Source organism: Psammomys obesus, unplaced genomic scaffold, assembly GCF_907164565.1.
Source record: "Psammomys obesus unplaced genomic scaffold, mPsaObe1.curated_primary_1811, whole genome shotgun sequence".
Lineage (NCBI taxonomy): Eukaryota > Metazoa > Chordata > Mammalia > Rodentia > Muridae > Psammomys > Psammomys obesus.
Genome location: NW_026585987.1, coordinates 9,167,717 through 9,193,063, shown reverse-complemented (window position 1 = coordinate 9,193,063; position 25,347 = coordinate 9,167,717). Strand labels below are relative to the sequence as shown.

At 39.4% G+C, this 25,347-nt stretch overlaps 1 protein-coding gene across 1 annotated transcript in view; it reads left to right on the top strand.

The window, feature by feature from the left end:
- C9 (complement C9) overlaps nt 1-25,347 on the top strand; it is a 45,610-nt gene that overhangs the window by 14,856 nt on the left and 5,407 nt on the right. The window contains exons 5-9 of the mRNA XM_055601081.1: nt 5,727-5,865; nt 14,593-14,859; nt 18,246-18,486; nt 21,598-21,744; nt 23,748-23,926. Coding sequence (XP_055457056.1) covers nt 5,727-5,865; nt 14,593-14,859; nt 18,246-18,486; nt 21,598-21,744; nt 23,748-23,926 — 973 coding nt within the window. The remainder of the gene's footprint in view (nt 1-5,726; nt 5,866-14,592; nt 14,860-18,245; nt 18,487-21,597; nt 21,745-23,747; nt 23,927-25,347) is intronic.

Sequence of the window (25,347 nt, the reverse complement as noted above, 5' to 3'; positions counted from 1 at the left end):
TAACTACAGTCAGGGGTAGAGCTGGGGAATATGATGAGGCTGAGCCATCAGGGCCGAGGAGGAGACCCAGCTATGGGAAAGATTAGCTGCAGACACGGGAAATGAGGTAGGTCCTTTCAGAATCCATCTATCAGCAGTTTTTATTGAATCCCCTACAATTCGAGCAAAAACCCTTAACAAGTTTAGTCTTTATATAAACTACTACCGCCATTTGCATAATTATCTTGAATTTTTCAGAATCTCTTTATATATTCTATCCCTACAGATTGTCATAATGATTCTGTGACCTAGTAAGGGGCACTTTTATACTCATTTTGTAAATAAGGACTAAGTGAAATAATTAAAGCCATTTGGCGAGTGTTTTGGAGCACTAAACCCAAGTTTCTCTGTATCACATGAAACCATATTTTCCCCTCTACACCACTTTACCTTTCTTCTTCTCACCACATCGACCCCTACATGCCCCCATACTGCTTCAAAGCCCTGAAGTCAATTTCCTCTTTGCAAGCTTGCAAAACTAAGCTCCCAAAATGATAGTCCATGGACCGATGAGATGGCTCCATGGGTACAGGCACTAGCTACTAGGGCTGACATCCTAAGTTTTATCCCTGGGACTCAGCTTCTGTAGGTTGTCTTCTGACCTCCACACTTGCTCCATGACACATAAACACACACAAACACACACGCATAAACATATTCAAACACACACATCTACTAAATAAAAAAACATAATAAAAAAACAAAACTCCTTAAGTAGCTGTTTATTATTATTCCTATAAATTTAACACTTGGGAGGCTGAGGCTCATGGATCATGTGTTTAAAGGCAACTTTGACTACACAGTAAGACCCCATCTCTCTCTTTTTCATGTATATATGAACTACATAAATATAGTTAAGATCTACCTACTAAATATTATATATTATATATAATATAAACATTATATAATGTATATTCTAAATACAAATATATCTATTATAAATAATATATTAATATAATAAAATCTATACACTATATATAATATATATAGGTAGATAGATTATAGATATAGAATATGAACAGTAGAATACTTTGAATTAGGTAATCAACCATTAATATCTACAAATTTTAAGATAATATGTTTTGTTATCTGATCATAAGCTTCAACTTTATAAATGTTAGACATTTGCAATAAAACTCCATTAAAAAACCTCAATTAGCTTTGGACTACATGTGAGGCAAAGGTGGCAAAGACTCCATTAGTTACTTTTCTGTACCTATGAGAAAACACTAAGATCAAGGCAACTTAGGGAATGAACAATTTATTTGGGTTTACAGTTCCAGAGACATGAGTCTGTCATGGCAGGAACACAAGGCATCAGGCAGGCGTGGTGGGAGAAGCAGAAAGCTGAAAGATTATAACATCTACCTCAAGAAAGAAACATACAGATAGAGAACTGGAATTAGAGAGGGGCTATATAATCTCAAGGCCTGACCTGAGTGACAAACTTCCTCCAAAAAGGCCACACCCCTTAAACCTTCCCAGACAGCACCACCAACTGGGGAACAGGTGCTCAAGTGTGTCAAGTGCTCAATGAGGGTGCACTCCTCATTGATACGACCACAGGAAGAAAGAAGCCAGTCAGAGCAACATGCTTAGAAATTGCTTCTCCACAGTCAAGTCTCAGAAACCATAATGGGTCCAATCTACCGTTTCATCCATCCAGACCCTCTACATGGGCAAGCCACAGGGACATGATGTAATTAATTAATCTTTATCCATTTGAAGGACTCTTTTATATAAGTTGATACTCTGGCAGAATTCTATTGTCTCTGCAAATGGTTCAGACTTCCGTCTTGTAGGCATCTGAGATCCTCCCCAAATATTCAGGGAAGTCCTCCAACCCTTCTTGCGTTCATTGAAAAAGCACAAATCAAAACCAGCTGGAAATGATGTACAATATGTCATGAATTACTTTCTCTGTGTGATCTAAGCCTAACTCCCCTTCTGTGAAGGGAGCTTTCTTGTCAGCTCACCTGGTGAGTCGAAGCTGCCTGTGGCTCAGGGGCAGCTGTGGAAGCAGCCGTCTCTAAATACTGCCAAAGAACATGTTTTTTCCTTAAAATTTCCTAGGTGATGACTTTTCTGTTCATGAGCACTTTTCATGTTTCTTGGCAGAAAAATATTGGCTCATTTTAGACTAGACTGGCTGTCTCTGCAGGAGTGGAATCAAGTCAAAGGTTTTTGAAACATTTCTTCCTTAGGAGTGCTTTCGACTTTATTGGCTTCTGTAGCTTTCCAGGTGGACACAGCCAACTGGTCAATGTGCTATTCTGTTGAACAATATCCTACAAAACCAGGCTCTACATAGCCAAGGGCACACAAGAACCTTCCAGGCGAGTGTCAAGCAAGCTTTAAGGTAATAATTTCCTTTACTATTCATTATGCAACTGGTCGAACAATAAGACTCAACCTCCATGTGTACGTATTTTTATAAAACCAGTAGGTGTGAGTATGCAGCTCTTTCGTCCTTTTTGCGTTTTTTTTTTAACTCAGTACTATTTTTTAAGACAGGAACTTGCTGTCACTTCAGAGCACCAGTTTGTGCCACCGTTCCAGGATGCATGTGGTGCTAGTGACTGAACCCAGGGCTTTATTCATGTAAAGCAAACAATCTACCAACTGTGATACATGTGCCCAGGCGTCCAGCAGCTTTTCCACACCTAATATCCACCTTCCACTTCCAAAAGCCAAATAGCCTCTCATCCACCTCACTAATACCAAATGGTAGAAAACCCAAGACCCAATTCCAGATCTTAGCGCTCAATTAGACTCTGATGTCTTGGGAATAAAATGGTCTTCATTTTTAAAACTAATCCTGACCAGTAATCAGTTAATGGACTATAAATAGTTCTTAATAAAAGACTATTGTGTGTGCACTCTTTTTTACATGTAAGACCAAAGAATTTAATGCCATTACTATAACAAACACCTCTACTCTTGTCTACTTATGTGAATAAATTTATCATCATTTACATCCATAAAATGGGAAGAAAAAGTAATATTGGGGCTGAACCCTGTATCTTATGAGTACTAAATAACATCTACAAATACAGAAAATTATCTATTAATTTGAAAAGAAGCTCATTCATCCCACTGGGATAGCCTTCTAACACAGTTTTTCTTGGTTTGGTAATGACTTAAAAATTGACCACTTACAATGACACTCAATGGTCAAGAGATGTTTAAAACTTAAAATACTCAGCTGATATCTTTTGGTACAAAGCATAAAAAGGTGATGATTAGTCAACATAAATTATATTATATTTTATCTTAAGTTAAAATTCTGTGGGAGAGCAATCTGCACCATCACTGTGCCATTTATATATAGTAGATTGAATTTTCACTGTAGAATAGTAACTATATTTTTAGTAACTATTCATAGCCTGATGGGATTATATCTTTTGCAACTATTTAAGCTTAGAATGAAAAGTATTGGATGCTTCACTAAAACCGCTGAGGAAGATACAGCTAATCAAATCTCTTTAGAAAGTCCACAAGTAAGAACACTACTCCTTAAGTGTGATGCATGTGGGATCTCGCCCACATCCCCCCGTCATCCCAGTCTGCATATCCATCAAAGCCAAACCTTTTCCCTTGATGATCTCCCCATGATGACCTTTTCCTTGTATAACATGGACCTCATACAGCATTTATCTATACTACTTATTTGATGTAGTATATGCTTCCCACACTAATTTTTAAATATATATTAATCATATGCTCCACCCCCAACTTCAAAGCAATTTTTGTGGGTGCCATTTGTGTATGGACTGTATTCTTACCACCCCCTGATTACTATAAACACAAAGATGTAGTAATTAGCCCCCCCCCCAAAGTTAACCATTTGGAGGAAAGGTTAACTTCAGGAGTCTAATGCAGGTGCATTGATGACACAAGGGTCACCATCACGTAACATGGAGTTGGAGTTCCGTTTAAGAAACAAACACATCATCCATTCTTCCCACTGCCTGTGGCGTGACTTCAAGGTAGAAGGGCTGCCTCGAGCCCTCTGTGACTGAAGACAAGAACTGAATAATTCCAAGACAGGGCTTGACAGGCAGCACTGCTTTTGAGCTGCAGTGCCTGGGTTGGCATTGCTTTCCACAGTGGTTTGGTGAGATGCTGGGGCTTCAGGGGCAGCAGCGCTAAAGAGAAGTAGCAGTTACCATCAGGAGAAACCCTTCTCGAAGGGGATGGCACCAGTCAAGGAAAGCAAAGGGAAATACAGGAGGCCTCTCAGTGTCTAGAGATTACCTTCCGCTACGTGCCATTGGCCAAAGCAACTGATGTGGTTGAGCATGGAGCTTCCCATGATGTCATGGGGAGGTCTATAAATTCAGACATGAGTGACAAAACAGAACACAAGCAAGTGAGAAAATTTTTAAGATAACAAAGCAGCTACGTTGCCTGTGACTTGTTTGAGCTAATCGCTTTAATTTTCAGCTCAGTGTTAGAACTTCAGAGCCTTAGCATTTGCTGGGAAAGGTCTTTTGGGAAGGTTAGACAGTGAACTAATTTTATCTGTAGCTCAACTTTCACAAATAGCTTCCTCAACTGTCTGTCTGGTATAGAGCCACATTGTTGCTTCTTTGGTAGCTTCATGTTGAGTTAAAATATGCTATAATTTTGAAGATTTTTTTTAACCTACCCATTGCTCATATTCCCGGTTTTCTTTTTTGTTTTGTTTTGTTTTGCATTAGCAATAGGCTTATAGTACTCCATCCACACTCTGACAAATAGCTCGTGAAACTAATATACAGATTTATAATTCTGTTAATTGAAGTTAGGTATGTGATCTAGAACAATGGACAAAGTCTGTGCTTCGGGAGTTAGGAGTGTGTGGAAGAAATGTCCATTTTGGCATCCTGGGCTAAGAGCCATCTATTGTATCCACCGCCTACAGAGCGACGTCTGTGCTCCTAAGACTAGCAAAGGTGAACTTCGCAAAGGGCTAACAGTTTCTCGTGCAGATACTGTTTTTAAGCCTAGAAATCAAATGTGACTTTTGTTTTACAGCTAACGATATTTCTATCTGTGAATTAAAGCTTGCTGGTTGGGGTGGTGGCGGAGGTGCATAGAACTTTTGAGAATACCTTGCTCAGATGCTGAACATTTTTTTGAATGTTCATCTTGGAAAGTCTAACAGGAATAATATAATCCTGGGGGAGTGCTGAGATTCTGGACAAGCAGTGAGATGGCTGGAGGAAGGCTTAAGAATAAAGAAAACAGGAGAGAGAGAGAGAGAGAGACCTGATGTTGATTCATAGATGAAAAATTACATGCATACAATTGTATTGCCCCCCTGGGATGTTCTGCTCTCAAATACTTTAAGTAGTTGGTGTTGCAGCGTTGGCATTTGGTTCGCTCCGGGACGTGAGGTAAGAGGTACAGCCTTAGCACTAAGACTCCAGGAGCCAGAGGGTCCCATGTGTCCTACTTACTGCCTTTTCTTTTCTAACAGTGCCCTAGGTGCCAGAGAGTTGACAAGACCCTCCTAAGGCAAGCTTTCTGCCAAGTCACAGCTCCAAAGAGAACGGCCCACCCCACTTCTGTTCCTGATTAAACCCCACCCGTGTTGGATGACAGCGACATGAACCGAAGCTGTCTCACTCTCCCTGCCACACAAGCCTGCCTTGCGTTAACGGCGGCATTTACCCATATCACCCCATTCTGCTTCTTTTCAGAATTAACGTCTTAGGGATGGATCCCCTGGGCAATCCTTTCGACAATGAGTTCTACAACGGACTCTGTGACCGGGTACGGGACGGAAACACTTTGACATACCATCGCAAACCCTGGAATGTAGCTTTTCTGGCCTATGAAGTAAGTCACCTCAGCAGAAAACATGTTTTGTTTTGGCTGAAAGATGTTTTACTGAATTTAATTTTCAGTGCAGTAATAACTGAAAGCGACTGTGGTGCTGACAGAGAGATGTATCTTAGACCTCTCAGAAACACACTGTAGTCTCTCATCAGCCCTAACAACATACCCCTAGTGATAAAGATTTGGGAAAAATACCTATGTTCTATAAAAAAGAATCAGCCAGGGTGCTAAAATGACTAAAAATAAAATTAGAGCAGATTTTTTGTGTGATCAAAATGATCAAACTGCTTCCATGCCAGTTGTTCATCGAATTGGTCCTTTCGGAGAAGAAAGCCCTTCGTGTCTTCTTTCTTGAGTTTCTGGAAAGTTCTTCCCGCTGATGCCACACCCATCACACTACAGTACATATAGACTTTTTAATAATCATAAATAAATCCCTACCCATCTCAGCATGAAGCTATCCTATTTGCCTGTGATGTTAACTCATATCTAGACCACACTGTTAGATCTCTTGCACCTGTAAATCTAGAATAAAGTCAACAGTTTCCCACAAATCTGGAGGAAATTTGGAGGTTATGGTCTTTTTCCATAGTATCTTATTTGCCTCATTTAAGTACAAAATTTTGTGGGTGAAAGCCAACACTCTATCGAAAAAAGTAGTTTTCTGAGCTGGTGAGATCATTCAGCTGGTAAAAACACTTTTCACCAAGTCTGGAGATCTGAGTTTCATCCTTGGGATCCACATAATGGAAGAAAACAGACTCACCCAAGCTGTTTCTCACTTACACGCATGCACCATGTGGCACGAAGTGCCTATGTAATACACACTCAACATAAATGAAAAAAAATTTTTTTTGAGTCAGGGTCTTACTATCTAGACTTTCTGGACTAGAACTCACTATGTAGCCCAGGCTGACCTCAAACTCACCAAGATCTACTTGCCTCAGCCTCTGAGCTCTTGTGATTAAAAACACGAAGCACTTTGTCTGACAGTAAAAAAATCTTAAGCGCTTTTCTAAATGGAATATAGAAAACATGGCGCCTTTAGCCGTTACTGATAGGGGAAAGTTGCTTGGCACGTGCAACTTCTGTATAAAGGCAAAACTTGTATGATACGAAATGGTTAGGGCTGGGTGGCCACATCAAGAACACCAGGAGAGTAAACACACCCTTGCCCCACCTCTAGAAAGATATAAGGCGGAAGACGTGGTTTCTGCCCTGTATATTACTGACACTCATGGGATATTTGGAACAGCGCCCCACAATCAAACGCATTAAGCTTTCCATTGCAAGACTAACCTATGTTCACACGATGTGGAATAAATAAAAATCTATAATCACTTTTGATTAGCTCGGGTGCGATTAGTGCCTCCAAATAAGTTTTTCCATCAAGCTCATAAAAAAACAAAGTAAGCAGGGATGTGAACAAGGGTTCTTACTTGGTATCAATCAGGGCAGAGAGCTCTTTCAGCTGAGGCCTTGCTAAGCGCCTGTGTCACCTTGGTGCTGTGAGTGGTGGTGCCTTAGACAAATCTGTCACGGTCTTGGAAAGTAAGTGGCCAAGCTTGTCATCTTACGCATGAATAAATGGGAATTTTTTTTATGAGTGGAAATCTCTAGTTTAATTTACTTTTTCTTCCGTTTCAAATGTTCAGTAAAATAAAACATCTTCTGCATTTTGTGAATCAGTACAAAATCTAAGTTAAGTATACTTTCTTACTGTCTATTACCAACCGCATGTGCAGAGGGCACGCTCACAGATTCCTGCCTGCTGAATGAGTTTTTATTATATTTCACCTATGTATTGTGAGTGCATGCGCACACTGTGGAGCTCACGGAATTCACAGGGAACTTGCAGGGGTCGGTTGCCCTTCTCTACCATGTGGGTCTCGGAGATGGCATTCACGTCATCAGCCTTGATAGCGAACACAAATTCCCATTGATCCATCTTGCCAACATGTATGAGATAATTTTTAAACCCTGTTTAGGTTACTCATTGGCAAAAAGTTATTGTCTTTAGTTATTGAGAGAATAACTTGATGTTTCTTGTCTCAAATTTTCTGTGGTTTAAAACCCATCCCTTATGGGTAGGAACCCTATCTCAGCTCCAGAGCTATGGAACCACTGAAAACCCCAGCTGATGTTCACAGCCATCAGCCCTCCCCAAATCTGGCTCAATTTTCTTTGGAGCTGTTTTTATTCCAGGCAGTCTTTACTTCTTGGTGTTGCCAGATTTTCTGTTTGCTTCAATTGAGCTCTCTTTTTCACACTCTCCCTGAATCATTGATGCTTCTCTTTCCAGTAAGTTCAGCATTCATTTAGTTCTGATAGCTACAAACGCTGTTTCTAGCTGATATCCTCCTCTGAACTAGGTAATTGTCACTCTCATTGTCTGCAGTTATCACCAGTCAACATTCCTAACGGTAGATGGGAGAAGTATCTTCCTTATCACTGAGCTTAAATCCTGAAAAGCATTTCCAGGCCTTCCCTTACAGACCCACTTCAAAGTGCACAGTAGTTGATCAATCGTAAAGCTTTAATTTTAACTTTAGCTTTATATTCTCCATCCTCACTGTTATTGCCTCAGGCTTTTGTCATCAAAAATACTAAGTTATTTACCTTTCTCATCTAAAATACTATTGAAAATCTTACTATCTTTCAGCCTCTAGTTTTTCTCAATTTTGGAAGACTAAAGGGAAACCCAAAATAAAATATGTATAGAAAGCTAGTAAAGGTGTCATGAAGAGTTTCTCCATACAAGTGGATAACAGAATTATATACCATCATTTATCTTATTAATATGACTTAATATTTTTTAAAGATGATATTTATAATGAAGACAAGAAACTTCAATCAAATGAACATTTATTAGATGACAAATTTTCCTTAGAGGTGACAACAACATGAAGAGGCCTGATGAACATTTCAGTTTGTCTTTCTACAGGCAGCTTGAGTCCATTTAGAAAGCTTGACAGCTGACAGATAAAGATGATTGTATACGTGTTCATTTATTTGTTTTATGTTGATATTTCCCAAGAAATAAATATGAAGACTTTCCCTTTAAAAGTTGTTGTAATAAGAAGAATTATGATCTATAAATTAATTCTTATGGGTTCCAACTTGTAGTCAGAAGCAGGGTCAAATCATAAAGAAATTCATGCCATTTTGAGTACGTTGAGTTAATTCATGCCAAAGATGGTGAGGAAGCCATGGAGCACAACAAAATGGTCGGAGTGTCATTTTAGATGTTTCCGTTTTATAAGGAGGAGTTTCAAAGGGAGATGACCACAGCCAATGAGAAAGGAGAGACAGAATCCAAGCAGGAGATAACAGAACGCATGTCTGGGTCTGCAGTGGACACAGACTATGGATAGAGGGGTGAACCCAGCACATGTAAGCATGGAGGTCATTGTATATCAACTGAAGAAAAAGTGGAGATAACTGCCTAATTCTGAATTGAGACTCCCTGGTTAGAATTTGATAAATTCCTTCATTTACTAGGCAATCCATGTTAAATCTCAGTGTTTTATATGCAGCAAAGTGATGATAAATTTTGGGGGTGGGGATACTAAAAGGGCTAATAATTGTAAACTGCTGGAACAGTGCCTAATAAATGACACATACCAGACAAAATGTCAGGAGATCCCTCCTCAGGGAACAGGGAAGCATCAAAAGAGATAGGAGAGTTAGATGTATGAGAACTCTCCTAAAGTAGAAATGAGTCCTAAGACTTTTGATAATTTTGAGTTTGAGGTTTTCTATGGTGTGTACGTAGCTATCATACAAAGAGTAGATAGGACCAATCTGAAGGCGAGGAGAATGCCAGAAAGTGATCTTCACTCTTGTGATCACTGAATTCCCAAAAGGCCCTGAGATCACACAGGAAAATATATAGCAAAGGAAAAGAGAAGCAAAAAGGAGATTTTAGAACATGCCAACATTTGCTTTCTATTTTTAGGTGCTCTGATTTTGGCCACATACACACCTAGAGCTGGTGGATCTTGTTGAAGAATTAATGATTTTATCATTATACAATGCCTTTCCTTATCGCTTTGCACAGTACTTAAACTCTGTCTTATCTGACACAAGTTTGGCTACCTCTGTTCCGCTTTTGTTTACATTTGTATGAGGTATATCCTTTCTTTCAATCAATGAGTGTCTTGCAAGCAGCATGTGGTCAGGGCTGTGGTTTTTATCTACGGAGCCACTCTGCATCTCTCAAATGGACAATGTAATCAATTTACTTCCAAGGTAATTATTGGTGGGTAAGGGCTAACCTCTGCCATGTAATTGTTTTCATACTGTTTTACGGATTCCTTGTTCTTTTTTTCCTTCTCTTTCTTTTGAATTAGGTGATTTTTTGTTTGTTTGTTTGCTTGCTTGTTTAATGGTGATTTTTTGACTCTTTACATTGTGTGATTTTTCACTATGAATTTTTGCCTTGGAAATATCATGACTCACCATAAGGCTTTCATAAAACATCTTATAGTTATAACAAGCTTTTTTTCTTTTATTATTATTATTATTATTATTATTATTATTATTATTATTTACACTTTATTCATTTTATATCCCCTCATAAGCCCCTCCCTCCTCCCCTCCCAAACCCACCCTACCTCCCCTTTCTTCATGCATGCTCCTCCCCACCTCCACTGATAGGGGAGGTCCTCCTCTATAACAAGCTTTTATACAATGTTAACAATTTAACCTCAATCTCATAAAACTAAACATTTTAATGGTTTTTATTTATGTGTCAAACTACTAGTTTTGATTTTGTATATTTTTCTTTGTGAACTGTATTGTAATTAAGCTTTTTCTGAGACAAACTTGAAGGCTGAATCATACTAGTATACCTGGACCCTCAACTATGTGGGCCAGACCAGCTCTGGGAGGGAGCAGAGCCCTTGTGCACAAGGGTCAAGACTAAAGACACTCAAGTACTCGGTGCTGACCTAGTACTTGAGGCTACAGGGTCAGCTTGGGTCTAGAAGCTGTGAGCACAAGCATGGTAATGGAAAACTGGATGGGTGCTTTGCCCATAGTTGGTAGCTTAAAGCTAAAGCTGCAGGGGCCAGCGTTTCACAGTGATGGGCATGAAATTTGAGGGTTTATAAACCAAGCTGATATTGAAGCTGCCAAAAGCCTGTTATGAGCCCAGAGCTCGAGTTTAAAGGAGTTCATTGGTAGCCTGGAACCACCTGGCCTGGCCTACACAAAGTAGGGACCTATATTCATTAGAACCGGTTGATCCTGGGGCTTAAGGCTGTAAATGCATGCTGAGGTTAGGTTATATTGTGTCTTGTATCAGAAGTGACTTGTCTGGACCTGAGATACTTAAGTGGCACCTTTTATATCAGGAAAGTGTAGCAATCGGATCCTCAATTCACTCTGGAGTCTGAGACTAGAGGAATCAGCCTAGCACTAAAACAATCTTAGAGGCTGGCTTTACAAGAAAAGATCTGTGTCCTAGGAGCATTAGGTTAACCTGACATTTGGAGTTATGAGGATTCAGGTTAGGATCCAGATTCAGAGCCATGAATTTGCCTGTCAATAGAGCAGGCTGGAGATTCAATCCACAGTGACTGACCAAGAGCCTGGGGCCACAGGCATCTGATTTTTGCGTTATCTTCCTGTAGTCCAAGGCAAAGTCTAACACTCGCTTTACTCCTCTTCCTTACAGAAGAGGGCTTCTCCACAGTGTGCTCTCTGGGTTGAGCTAGTGGAGGCATGGTCTTCTTTCAGGCATATTTTCTTATTTTTATGCTGTGCTCAGGTTGAATGATCTCTCAATCTCTGGGTTTCTTAGCCCTTGTGACTATATTTGTATTGTGGAAATTGTTCAAATTAGCATTTCTGCAAGAGGACCAGTTCTGGAGTGTATTATTGTCACATTCCTGAAGTCACTCCTCTCCACATGTACATGAAACACTTTTAACCGCATCTGGCACAGAGCAAACAATAAATGCCAGTTATTAGCTTTATTATTACTCTACATATTGAGGTTAATACATTTTCTTCGTACCTTCCACACACAGACAGTTTGCTCAGTAGGGAAGCTGTAACAGTGAGAGTATAAAGCAGGCAGAAACCTGACTTCTTATAGCTCTCCACTGAGGGTCTATTTAATAAGCAATTATAGCAGAAGAGGTTTCTATTTTATTTTGTTTAAAAAGAGGATCCACCAAACCATATATTCTAAAAACTTACAAGGCTAAGAGATTAAGTAGCTTCCTGAAAACACATGATATTTAAGCTCGTATTTGAGATGAGAGTGAGAAATGACAACAACAAAAAGTATATTTTATGTGTATGAATTTGTGCAACATGTATATTATGGGGAAAGAGTAATTATTGAAATCTTGCTGCATATTGTTTGATACAAATTTTCTCATTGAATCCCATGGAATGTTGATAAGTATCTCTTTTTTTCTCTTCTGGAAATAAGACGATGCACAGTGTATGTAGGGATGTCCTGAAGATCACAGGCGTGGTGACAGTTTTCATAACTGACATCACACCATCTAGAATCATCTGAGGAAGAGTCCCAATGAGAGGTTCTCTAGAACAAGTTGGTCTATGCATAGGTCTGGGGAGACTGTCATAATTATGTTATTTGATGTAGGAAGACCCAACATAAAAGTGGGTGGCCCTACTTCTTGGGTTTGAACCCTGAGCTGTAGAAGAATATTAATAAGAAACTGAGCAGTAAGCATACATTCCTACTCATTCTCTCTCCACCCTTGACTGCTGGTATGATGAGCTGCTTCAAAAGTCTGCCTTAGCCTCCTCACAATGCTAGACTACAACCTTAAAGTTGCTTCTTTCTGTCTGTGTACATTATCACAGCAATAGAAACAAAACTGGGTTTTATTCTATTTTTTATTATTATCCTATATTTGTTTATTTACAAATTATAAAATTATTCACAATATCTTTAATTGTATTAATATTAATTATAAATATATTTGTGATTATATTATAAATATATTAATACCAATTAATATAATTTAAATATGTAATTTATAATGTATTATTCTACATTTTTATTATTATTCTAGTAAAATAACATTGGTTCTGAGAAGGTGGGATTATTGTTGTGATGAACATATGTGCTTCTTTTGCTACCTGAACCATTTTATGACTGGAATATATGGAAGAGTTTGGAACCTTGGGTTAGGAAATCTGGTAGTAGAGGTTAGTGGGCCACAGTAGGCGCTAGGAAGACAGTAGTCTTAAGAATGTGGGCAGTAGAGACATGATGTGATGCTTCAGAGAACACTCTATTGGGAACTGAGCCAGAGGCCATTTGTCTGGTATTTTGACCAAAAATATGGGTTCATTCTACCTGTGACCTGAGACACTGAGTGAAAGTGAATATAAAAATACTGGACTGATTCATTTGACAGAGGAACCATCAAGGCACTACAGTATTCAGGTTGGTACTGCCACTGTGGAGAAGCTCCCAAGGCTGCCCTAGGACAACAGAAGTATGTTTTCCCGGGGTCAGCACTCAGAAGTGGGTAGAGCTGTGGCCCGAGAGGAGCCAGAGTAGATCTTAGAGGGCTGGCCCTCACTTGGCAGAGCTGTAAACACCGTTCACATCGTACAGATTTTGAAGCATGAAGTGTGCAATATTGAGGGATTCATGGAGAGCAGCTGAGGCCAGGCATTGTGTGGCAGGGTGGGAGTCGTGCAGAGAGGCCGTGATAAACTGCTGGATGAAGCTATGAAGGTGAAGCCTCAATTTCAACAGAGGCTCCAGGATACTTGAAATCTGGTACCATAGTTCTGCTAAGGAGAGCTGCAGGTGTGCAATGAATCTGACCTAAGCCAAGGAGAGAAGTTGTGATGCTCCAGGTGGCAGGGCTGGAAGGGTAGGGCTACTCAAGCCCTTTGGAGGCCAGACTGTACTACAATCCTCAGATGTTGAATATGAAGGTATAGGAATTGCTTCTTTTCCCTGTTGAATTTCTGGGGAACAGATTTTCGTGTGGTTGTTTTACATCCCAATTCATTTATTCTGTGCCATTATATGTTGGAAGAACATGGCTTAATTTTTTTATTATTATTATTATTTCATAGGCACTTAGAATTAAGAGACTTTGAATGTTTAACCTGTCTGAATTTTTGAAGGCAGGGGATTTTTACAAAGTTGAACTATATTTTACGTTATTATATAAACATGAATTTTGCAGACAAGGGTTAGAAGGTTATACCTTAAAGGTGATGTGTCCATGTGCCAAGTTAAAAGGGGAGGGGCTGTGATGGCCAGTTGTAATTAATTGTTCACTTGACGTAATCTAGAATCACCTATTGGCATGGCTGTGGAGATCGTCTTACCTGTGTTAATGGATGCAGAAAGCTACCATTCTCAGGGCTTAGGTCCTAAGTGATGTTACAGCAGAGGAAGAAAACTGAGCAGAAGTATACACTGATTCATTTTTTCTCTGCTCTTAACTACGGGTGATATGCAACCAGCCGCTTCAGATTCCTGCCTAGATTTCTTCACAGTGATATAGTTCTGAGACAAATAAGTCTTTCTTCACTAAAATTGTTTTTGTTGGGATATTTTATCACAGCAACAAAAAATAAAATTTAAAACACAGGCTCTGTACTTGAACCACAAAATGTGACTCCAGCACTTTCATCTTAAACTCCTTCCTTTACTACTTTTTAAATAGCTGTCTGATTTGGGTTTGTTTTTTAACAGCTCTTCTTTATTTTTAGACCAAGGCTGATAAAATTTTCAGAACTGAGAATTATGAAGAAGAGATTCATATCTTCAAACAAATCATCCAAGAAAAGACCTCGAATTTTAATGTAAATTTAGCTCTAAAATTTAAAATTACTGAAGCACCTATAAAAGGAGTTGAAAATGTTTTCCCGGAAAAAAACTCTTCAAACTCAAAACCTGAAGAAGTTTCAACTAATTTTCAATTTTCGCACTTCAAGAGTCAAATGTTTAAACGATTGTCAACATATTTGTCAAAGACGGTAAGAACTAGATAATTCATATAAAGGTTATGATAGGACATATTTCAAGTGACCTCAGTCTCTCTTTGAGGTAATAGGAAACGAAAGTAAAGCACAGTAAATCTTCACAGAACAGGAAGTAAACTGTTCTAGAACAGGAAGCAAACTGCCATGGCAGGGAATGCTCAGATGCCAGTAGTAGTCAGTGAGGCCAACACTGGGCATTAGTGACTTAAGTGTGTTCTAAGAGTTCAGAGCACACTGCTTGACTGAAACATCAGTGTCAGAGCATCCCATTTAACAATCACCATGATTATTAGTTAATACAATGAAGAATTAATCTGGAAGAATTTACTTATTTATCGAATGGACCATCAGAGTGATGCCTACGTGTTTGCTGTACAGTCTATTTCCCAAGCAATGACGCCATACACATTGCACACAAAATCAGTCTGCTTACTTTGGAATCACAGTTTTAGACTGAGTATTTTTTTTAAAAGTTTTTGTTTTTATATTTCATGCAGATTTCAAAGTTCATTTCACCACCTTTAGACTAAATATAACATACTCTTTTGGCATTGGTGGGATACTGATCAAACGCTTACTCTTCCTTTCCTGATATCATCATCACCTGCTTAGACCCTTCATCTTCAGAGTAATATTGAGAGTAATAATTCACTCTCAATATTCATATTGTGCTTAATTGTACAACTAGTTTGTGTGAGTCTGCGCACTGCCTCAACGTGCACAGAGCTGGCAATTTTTTTAGCCCATTCCTTGCTTTCTTAACTGTAGACTCACAGTGTAGGCTAGGCATTTTCCTAGATACTTAGAATACTTTTTTTTTTAATCAAGCCAACAGAGAATCATACCTTTGTGCAGCTGAAAGCTTGGCTGAGGGTGTCTGCCAAAAACGATAAATATAACAACAAAGAAAAGCAGCTATCCAATCTTTAGAAATTGATTGGTGCTATAGAGAAAAGAGAAAGGTAGAGAAGCTTAAGGGAAATTGGTGAATGGGTAGCAGACAACAGTGCCAAAAGGAAAGCTCAAGGGTGGGCTTCATTGAAAAGACAAGATCAGAGCAAGTATTTAAGGGCTATGTCGCCAGGCAGCTGAATTAAAGACAGTGTATCTGGAAGAAGGACTATTAAAGTTGGGTTCAAAGATATGAAGAGTCTAATGGAATGCTTCTGTCACATTGAACAAGAAAGAGAACAGATTTGAAAGGGAATTTTAATTGGATCACACAGAGCCTCAAAGCTCACTGTAAAGGGTGAATTTCCTCTCTGCAACGGGGGTCTCAGCACAATTGTTGACATTCATTGCTATACCTAAAACAGCTGCTTTGGGCACTGTATTGGGGAAAGATTGGTTGGACTTGCAAAGAACGAGCATAGGAGTGTTGTAAAAGCCAGTGCAGGAATCCAGATGGGACACAGAAGTTCCCACTAGGATAGTTCCCACTAGATCTGACTGCAGTGTTTAGAGCCTAAGCCACTTGAAGGATGGAGTTGCTGATGGGGGACCTTTCAAGCAAAGGAGGCTGAAAGGAAGACCAGGGTTAGTTCTAGTTAGATTAAATGTGAGCACCCTGTTCGGTGTTCAGTTGAAGGTGTCAGGTAGGAAGTGGGGGTAGATGTATCAGAGGCCTTTGTGGGACAAAGAACATGGTTAGAATACACGTTATAAGTAGAAGAATGAGTGCTAAATTTGGGGAACTTCAATTTAAAGAATGTTATAAAAGGAGAAACAAACAGAGAAAACCAGAAAGCAAGAGGTATAATGCCTTTGAACCTTGCTGCTCAGTTAGGTCCCTGGATCAGATCGCGTAGATCAATGGGAAGCCAGGCTGCTTTCCGCCGAGATACAAAAGTCAGAAGCACATGTTAACAAGATCTCCATGTTGATCTTCTACAGCTTCATAAGCTCCAGGACCTGACCATTAACTCTGCCAAGTGAGCTAATGGGTCAAAACTGAGGATGGTAATCACTGGCCTTAGGATTACGAAGGTCCTTGGAAACCTTGACCAGAATGGTTTTGTCTTTGTCAGGACTGCAGAATGGCTGGATTAGATTTTAGTGAATGGAAATATAGCTCAGTGATAGAGTGTCTACCTAGCATGCTCAAGGATTTGAGTCATTTTCAACACACTCCTTCTCCTCTAAAAAAAAAGAAAAGAAAATAGATTAAAGAGAAAATAAGAAACGAGTTAGAAATAGAATATATAAAAAAGCTTTTCAGGCAATGCTGTGTCTGATGAGGGGCTAGGAAATGGGGAGCAGCTGGTGAGGCTCGTGAAGCCAAAAGAATGGAGTTTTGTTGTTGTTGTTGTTTTAAGGTGAAAGGAAAAACATCCAAATTAGGCGAAAATGATCTAAGACCTACCTTTGAGATCAGCTGAGCCAAAGAATATCATGTCCGTTTTACTCTAAATCCCAAGAGAAGCATCTTTTTTTGACATAGTAAAAGAAAAGAATCCTGATCCATTTTGCTCACCTTTAAGATGCCGCTGAAAACTAGGGCAGATCAGAAGACGGAACTCATTATTGTTTGTTATGTATGAAGGAAGTTCCTGTAAGATTCTTGTTAGGGGTATATACCCACAAGGGCTTAAAATACACACCAAAAAAAAAAAAAAACAGTACATGCCTTCAAACATAGAACCTACATCTTCAAACAAGATAGAACATCCCATCAGCCCGAGAAAATTCCATGGTGACCCTCACAGTCAATCCCCTACCAACTGAGAAGCAACCACTGACCAGGTTTTCATTGTGACAGCTTAATTATATCTGTTACTATGAAGGGCACCATGCAGTACTTCTTTTTAATCACTATATACTTGCGATTACTTGTTGCATGTGTCAGTAGTGTTTGCACTGACAGATTACTCAAACTCCCTTTGTGTGGATAAAACATTATATGCTTAGCAACTCCTCTGGTGGTGGGTGTTCGAGCTCTTTCACATTTGAAGCTGTTCTAACTAATGCTGCTGTGGAATTCTGAAACATACCCTTTGGCGTGCATTTAAAAGTGCCATTGCTGCCAGTTGTGGTGGCGCATGCCTTTATTGCCAGCACTGGGGAGGCTGAGGCAGGCAGATCTCTGAGTTCAAGGCCAGCCAGGTCTATAGAGTGAATTCCAGGACAGCCAGGACTAAATAAACTCATGCTCATGAAGGCAGGTGAGTGTTTAATTTTATGAGAAACTACCAGGCAGGTCATCAAAGTGTCCAACCGGCCATGTCTGAGAGTTTCAGTTGCTGAACATCACCAACAACAGTTCATGTTTACTGGTTCTGATGTGGTCTGCCCTGGTAGTCACTGCTGAGGTATTACTCTCCTGGCTTTATGATTTGTTTGAATGATAGTAACGAAAGTCAATTTTCTCTCCTTCAACAAAGGGAAAAATGTTTATGTACGTGAAAGGAATGATTCAGCTGGGTCGATTTGTGATGAGAAATCGGGATGTTATGCTGACGAAAACTTTCCTGGATGATATAAAAGCTCTGCCAGTTTCCTATGAAAAGGGAGAATATTTTGGATTTCTGGAAACCTATGGGACTCACTACAGCAGCTCTGGGTCTCTGGGAGGACTCTATGAACTGATATACGTCTTGGATAAAGCCTCCATGAAAGAGAACGGTATGCTTGAAAATGAATTCTAACTCTAAGTGTGGTTCTGATGGAGTATTGTTGTTTTCATTATCCCCTTTCAGTAAACTCTGAAAATGAAATAACCTAATAATCTGTTTCTCTGAGAGAATCTAACAGTCTATCAAATCGCTCATTGATTTACATTTGAATAATCACTTGCTCCCAAACTACTCAATAGTATGATTGAGAAATTCACAAATTATATTAGAATGGAATGACTATTATTCGGAATAGAGTTTCTATGGAAATATTATTTGAGATGTAGAAGAAGGTATAAGAAATAATTTACATAACCTAACTTTTTTATGATAATGGGTATCTTGTTTTTATTTTTTTAACTTTTATTAATTACACTTTATTTACTTTGTATCCCCCCATAAACCTCTTTCTCCTCCCCTCCTAGTCCCATCTTCCCTCCCCCTTCTTCACGAATGCCCTTCCCCAAGTTCACTGAGAGGGGAGGTCCCCCTCTCCTTCCTTCTGATCTTAGTCTATCAGATCTCATTAGGAGTGGCTGCATTGTCATCTTCTCTGGCCTGGTAAGGCTGCTCCCCCCTCAGGGGGAGATGATCAAAGAGCAGGCCAATCAGTTTGTGTCAGAGGCAGTCCCTGTTCCCATTACTATGGAACCCATTTGGACACTGAACTGCCATGGGCTACATCTGTGCAGGGGTTCTAGGTTATCTCTATGCATAGTCCTTGGTTGGAGTATCAGTCTCTGGAAAGACCCCTGTCATAACCTAACTCTTAATTCTCAAACTAGTTCAATTTATGTATGATGACTGTCTTCCAAGGCATTCTTCAATGTTGGTGAGAATTGTTCTTATTGTTATCTTTGAGAGGAAGAAAGATCAGTAGTATAGTACAAGAGTTTGAAAATTAGTTTTGTGTCATATGGTGATCATTTGAATATTATGGAAATAGTTCAGTTGAGGCCATGTTGAATAAGACTTTGTTACAGTCAAAACCATGGATCAAAGGTAACATAGTGATTCATCCATGCATCCTCCAGAATTAAAAGATGCTTTAGACCTAAAGATCCATCTAATTCTTTCAAGAATAAAGTAGAACAGTCAGGTACAGCAATATTACTTGTAAACTCAGCTACTTAAAAAACTAAGGTAAAGTGCTTGCTAAAGGCCATGAGTTTGAAGCCAGCCTGGATATCACAGAAAGGCTGCATTTCATAAAAACAAAAATAATAAAGTAAACCCAAAATGACTGTGTTAATAAATCATAAGCATAGGTGGACATGGTGGTGCGTGTTTTTATTCCCAGCACTTGTGAGGCAGAGAGGAAGGAGGACCTCTGAGTTCTGGTCTACAAAGACAGTTCCAGGACAACCAAGATTATGTAGAGAGACTCATCTCAAAGAACAAAACAAAACAAAACAAAAATCCCAAATGATAAGCACTTATGCTGTGAGTGATTATGACTAGTTGCAATACTTAATAGATGCCAGCATATCTCCTCTTCATCCTCACAATAATTGGGTCTCCCTGTTGTACAAAAATGTGTTGTTAAGATATACTTGCATGGCTCCTGTGTGTGTCAAGGTCTTAAGTGCCAACTGGAAAGTGGAAAGTTATGGTGATCCTAAGCTTGACACTCTCCCTGTATCAATAAACATTTCCTGTGTGAACAGATGACAGGGTAGCTCAGTCTGGTCTTGAGCGTATAGAGGCCTCCCCCAGGGTCATGCACTATGAAGATGTTTGGCTCACTGTGTTGCTCGGAGCTGTATCCACAGCACAGTGAGTTCCCTGCGAGCTCCGCTTGCTAGGCTCAGTCACAGCAGATTCACAGAGTGAGGAGCATGAGAGGAACTGAACCAGGGGAGGAAAGGCTTAGCCATTGTGATCAGAGAACCCACCAGCCCAGATGTGTCCTCAAATCAAAGTTCTACAAATGAGATCCTCACTTCTGACCCTTAAGCCTACTAAGCCTACTTAAGCCTTAAGACTACTTATGCCTACCTACCTTCTAGCCTTAGAAAATGGTCCCTGGGCTAGTTCCAGTGCCTTTGAAGAGGAAACTGCATCTCTCTACACCATTTTAGGTCATTCGCATATGGAAGGGTCACTGCTGAGGTAGAAAATAAGGTCTTTGTAGTCAGCCATTTTCCACCCTCTTTTTCAGAATTAGAGACCTCATACTACTTACTGGTGAGTGTAAGAATATAGAATTCTTTTTCTTTGTTATTCTCGTCTTCCTCCTCCTCCTTCTCTTTAATTCTTTAAATCCTACCTTTTCCCTTCTCACTGGAAATGAAACCAGATAATTCTTCAGCTGTCCCTCAAATGTACAAGAAATACATAGCAGTCGAATTAAACTCTGTTTTAAACTTAGTTTTCCTTTCTTTTAAAAATAAAATATGTGGCTTTATAACAAACAATAGCATATGTATTGTGTATATGTATGAAGGAGCATCAGAAAGAGAAATATGAACAAAAGCTGAAGGGCTCACTAAAGTCCCGTTAAAACAAAGGAACTATTGAGTTATATAAGATAGCATATATATTATATATGCAATAGTATATATAAATATATTATAATAAATTACAGACTTTTCAGGGCATCACTGCTTGGGTAGGCATATGCCACCAAGATTGGTTTTTGCGAGTATTCATAGTATCAGACAAAATGAAGTTGCTATATATTCAAATCATCTATCCAAAACAACTGAGTCTTGTTCTGTGTTTCTATAGATGCAAATGAAACTCAGTGATACTTTATAAGGTTAATGTGAGAATTAAATTAGCTAACTCATGCAAGATATTTGGAGTGATGTCAGGCATATAATAACCATTCAATACATGTTAGATGCTGCTGTCTCCCTTGGGTATCACAAAGGATTTTACTAAAACCACCTTGGCTGATCTACACCATTTTTAAGCAGGTGGTAAATTTAATATGTACTTTGCTACTAAGCTGACAAGCCAAGTGAAAGGATGCCATTAGATTTCAATAAAAAGACAAGGCGGAAAAGACCTGATATTACCTTTAGTCAATAATGATATCTGGGAACAGTAAAATTAGACTTTATTTGTGATAGCAGTAGACAATATCAAATAATCTTTATATGAATTTATAATGCAGGTGTCGAACTGAATGATGTCAAACGGTGTCTTGGCTTTAAAGCGGATGCATCTTTCCACCTCCCTCAAAGTTTCATCCTTGATAATGCGTCACTCATGGCGGCTGCTCATAAGAATGACTGCATAAAGACAACTGGTGGTAAAACTGGTAAGTATGGGCTGATTAGTTAGACTGAGGAAGGCAGCGCCAACAGCCCATAGCTAAGGGTATTGCCTCTTGCGATCAGCACTCTTTACCACCTTCATTTAGAAATGTCAAAAATCATTTCTTAGGAACTACTTTGTTTTTCTTCAGTCACTATGAGGACAGGCAGCCCACAGACACACCAGTCGGTGTCACTGCTGTGCAAGGAGGCTCACGGCTCAAGGGGCTGCTACTCATATCACATGTATTTGTGTATGTTTTATGGTGGTGGTAGAAAACCAGTCACGGGTGGGAAAGTTTCTTGAGGACCAGTTTCTTTCTCTCCTTAATTTTCCAAGGTTTGAAACAGGCTAATTATATAGGATCTTGTGTCCAGTACAAAGAACAAGACCTAAAGCATCCTCCCGACTCTCCCCTCCAGTTGATTTCCTTAGGTAATCTTCCCTTAGCACCCAACCGCTGCAACGCCTTTTTGGACCTCTAGATGTCCTCGGTACAGGCATCATGCTCTGTTAATGTTCTGCAAATTCACAGGGACGAATGTCTGCTGGAGACTTCACTTCTTTCTCAAATTAGAAATACATGAAATTGTTTGTATTTTTTTATTAAACTTTTATTTAAAATTTTTAAAATGCCTCTGATTCATCTCTAAAGAGCCAGCTGACAGTGAAGGCGCTGTAGAGGGGACAATGGACATTGTTTGAAGCACATGGACCTGCGGATGTGGTTTTGACTAACAAAGGAACAGAGCCCTGGAGCCACCACTACTCCAGGAGTTAATTACATGACCGTAGGCTACTCACTCCTCTACATCACTTCAGATTTCTCATTTGTACAAATGACGAAGGATAAACAAAAACACCTCTTCATTCCTTTTCAGTTCTAAAACTTCATGACTCTAAAACTTTAGAACTGTTTAAAGTCGTTCCATTTAAAGAGACACAGAGAAAGGGAATAAGATTTGGGAATGGAAACAAGTTTCCTTTTTATATCATTCTTTTTAGGTACTAATATTTCTATAATAGCAAGATAATTTAAAGCTCATTATGTAAGACCTGGGGTCTCACAGCTCAGGAGTTTAAGATCGCGCCCTTCCCAGATACTCCCCCAGACCAAGACTCGTTGCAAAAGCAAGAGGTTTATTAACCATTGTGCAATGGGGTCACCCCTGCTGGTCAGCAAAGAGTGGCACCCAGAGACAAAGGCCTTTAGGTTTTTAAAAGAAAAATTGCAGGAGATTTGAAGTTGCAGTCTTGGCAATTTAGGATTGGATGAGGAAGCTATAAAGTAAGATAATTGGTTAGTCTTAGGTGCTCAAGCTTGGCCAGTCCTGCCAAGTGTGGATGCAGCTGCAATTGAAGGTGGGGGTGGTTAGCTCATCCTTGAAGATTAGGGGCTGCGGACTTTTGGCTGCAGGTCAAAAGCTACTCAGAAGAAGTCTGGGTTCGTTGCTAAGAAATGCTATCTCAAAGACAAGGGTCTGGTCCTTTTTTTGCTGAGTAAAGGTCATTGCTTGCTTGCCTTTTTTTATATCTGTCCTCATAGATAGGGTCACATTCCTCCATTCTCTGGAAAGGCTTTAGCTTAACCTGAACCTAAAACTCAAAGCTATAGGCTTTAGAAGACATACAGGTTACAAAGTTAGTCTAACCCTTTCAATTATATACAATGTAATCATGAAGGTAAGTTTTCAAAATGCATATAATACATTCAAAGTCATGTTAATTTTCTTATATATACTTTTTATTTATATGAGATATCAATCTGTCCTGCACCATTAATTTTCAAAATAAATATAATAAAAATTTATAATTGACTGTTGAGAAATATTTGCCCTCACATATTATGGTGGGGAGACTTATGTGAGCAACATTTACAATTAAAGCTCAACAAATACACTAAGCTATCCTAAAAAGATATTAATACATATTTATCGAATGCCACTCAAATACCTGACCACAGAGTTGCAAATGCTTCTTTCTTCAAGTCTTCTTTGCTTTTTCCAGTAAACATCACCCGCGATAACATCATAGATGATGTTATTTCATTCATAAGAGGAGGGAGCAGTAAACATGCAGTTCTCTTGAAAGAAAAGCTTGCGAGAGAAGCCAAGACCGTTGATGCGACTGACTTCGCCAACTGGGCCTTGTCCTTGAATGATGCTCCAGCTCTCATTAGTCAAAAAGTAAGGAATGTTTCTTTTAAGACAGAAGATGCTGTTGCTTTCTAATTACACATCCCAGTGAGTTCAGATAACAGTTGCCTTTATAAGACAGAGGTGTATGCAAATGCCCTCATGTGGCATCCTTGGAAAGAAGAATGGTAGAAAAGGATGGCATAGTGTAGTATCAGACAACATGGATAAATTCCTGCTGCTGTCACTCGCTAGGTGGGAGCCATTTCTGAATTCTACAACATTAAATTCTGCAGATCTCCATGCGCTCTTGAGGGTTTATTAAGAGTGTTCATAAAGAGTCAATAGCCCAGTTTGGCACAGAGGAAGCACAGAGAATGGATGGTTCTCTTTGGTCGACCTCTGGCTCCCCTTGTCTTCTGAGTATCAGGCATCACTTCCCACCCAGGAGACCCTCATCTCAGAGTCATTATGAAAAGAATATTCATAACGCCTTGACAAACACAAAACAAAAATGAGTAACTCTTGTGGTTAGAGAATCAATCTCCTCCCTCTCTTTTATTTTCGAGTTAAGCTCTAACTTCTGAATTTCAATGATCCTCCTGTCTTGGTCTTTTGAGTAGCTGAAATTATAGATATGCCCCTTGTCTGCTTTTTTTTTTTTTCATTCTGTTTAACAAGGCTTGGTCTAACTCTCTAGCTTGTTCTTGTTTTGAATTCTCAACAAACCTTAGCCTCCCATGTGCTAGGGATACAGATGTGAATGCCCAGACCTGCCTCCCTTTTCCTACAACTGTAATAGTGTTCAATCAGAAACCCTGAGAGTCTGCAATCTTCTGCTTACTCTTGAAGTGGGGACAATATGTTTCCATTGTAAAGATGTAAATACCATTGCTATTTGTATGCATCTTTCCACTTACAAAAAAAAAAAAAGGTATGTTATTCGCTGCTTCCTCCCCCCCCCCCCCCGTGTTATTAAAAAATAGTTTTCACTTGTTTGTATAGTTTTCAGCATTCCATGCATTCCTTATGGGTTCTCCTCTCCAGTGAAATCTATCTTTGCTCACAATGTCAGTTTTATTGCTGAAATTTTGAAGAATTTTGAAGAATTTTACTTCCCCACTCTATTTTGTTGTCTTTAAAGAGTTAATTAGAGCTACCCAAACTATCTCACTTATATGAAAGAACTCAGAAACTGAAATGCAACCAATTCTGCATTTTGGTTACAGAAACAAAGCCTTTAGCAGACGTACACACATAACTTCACGTAAGGTGTGGTAGCCCACACTGTGACTCTAGCTGCTTGGGAGGCTAAGGCAGGAAGACCCCAAGGTCAAGGCCTGCCTGGGCAACTTGGAGAAACTCTGTTTCAAAATTGAAAATAGAGGTACGGGGCAGGGGAAGGAGGAAGAGGAAGGAAGGAAGGAAGGAAGGAAGGAAGGAAGGAAGGAAGGAAGGAAGGAAGGAAGGAA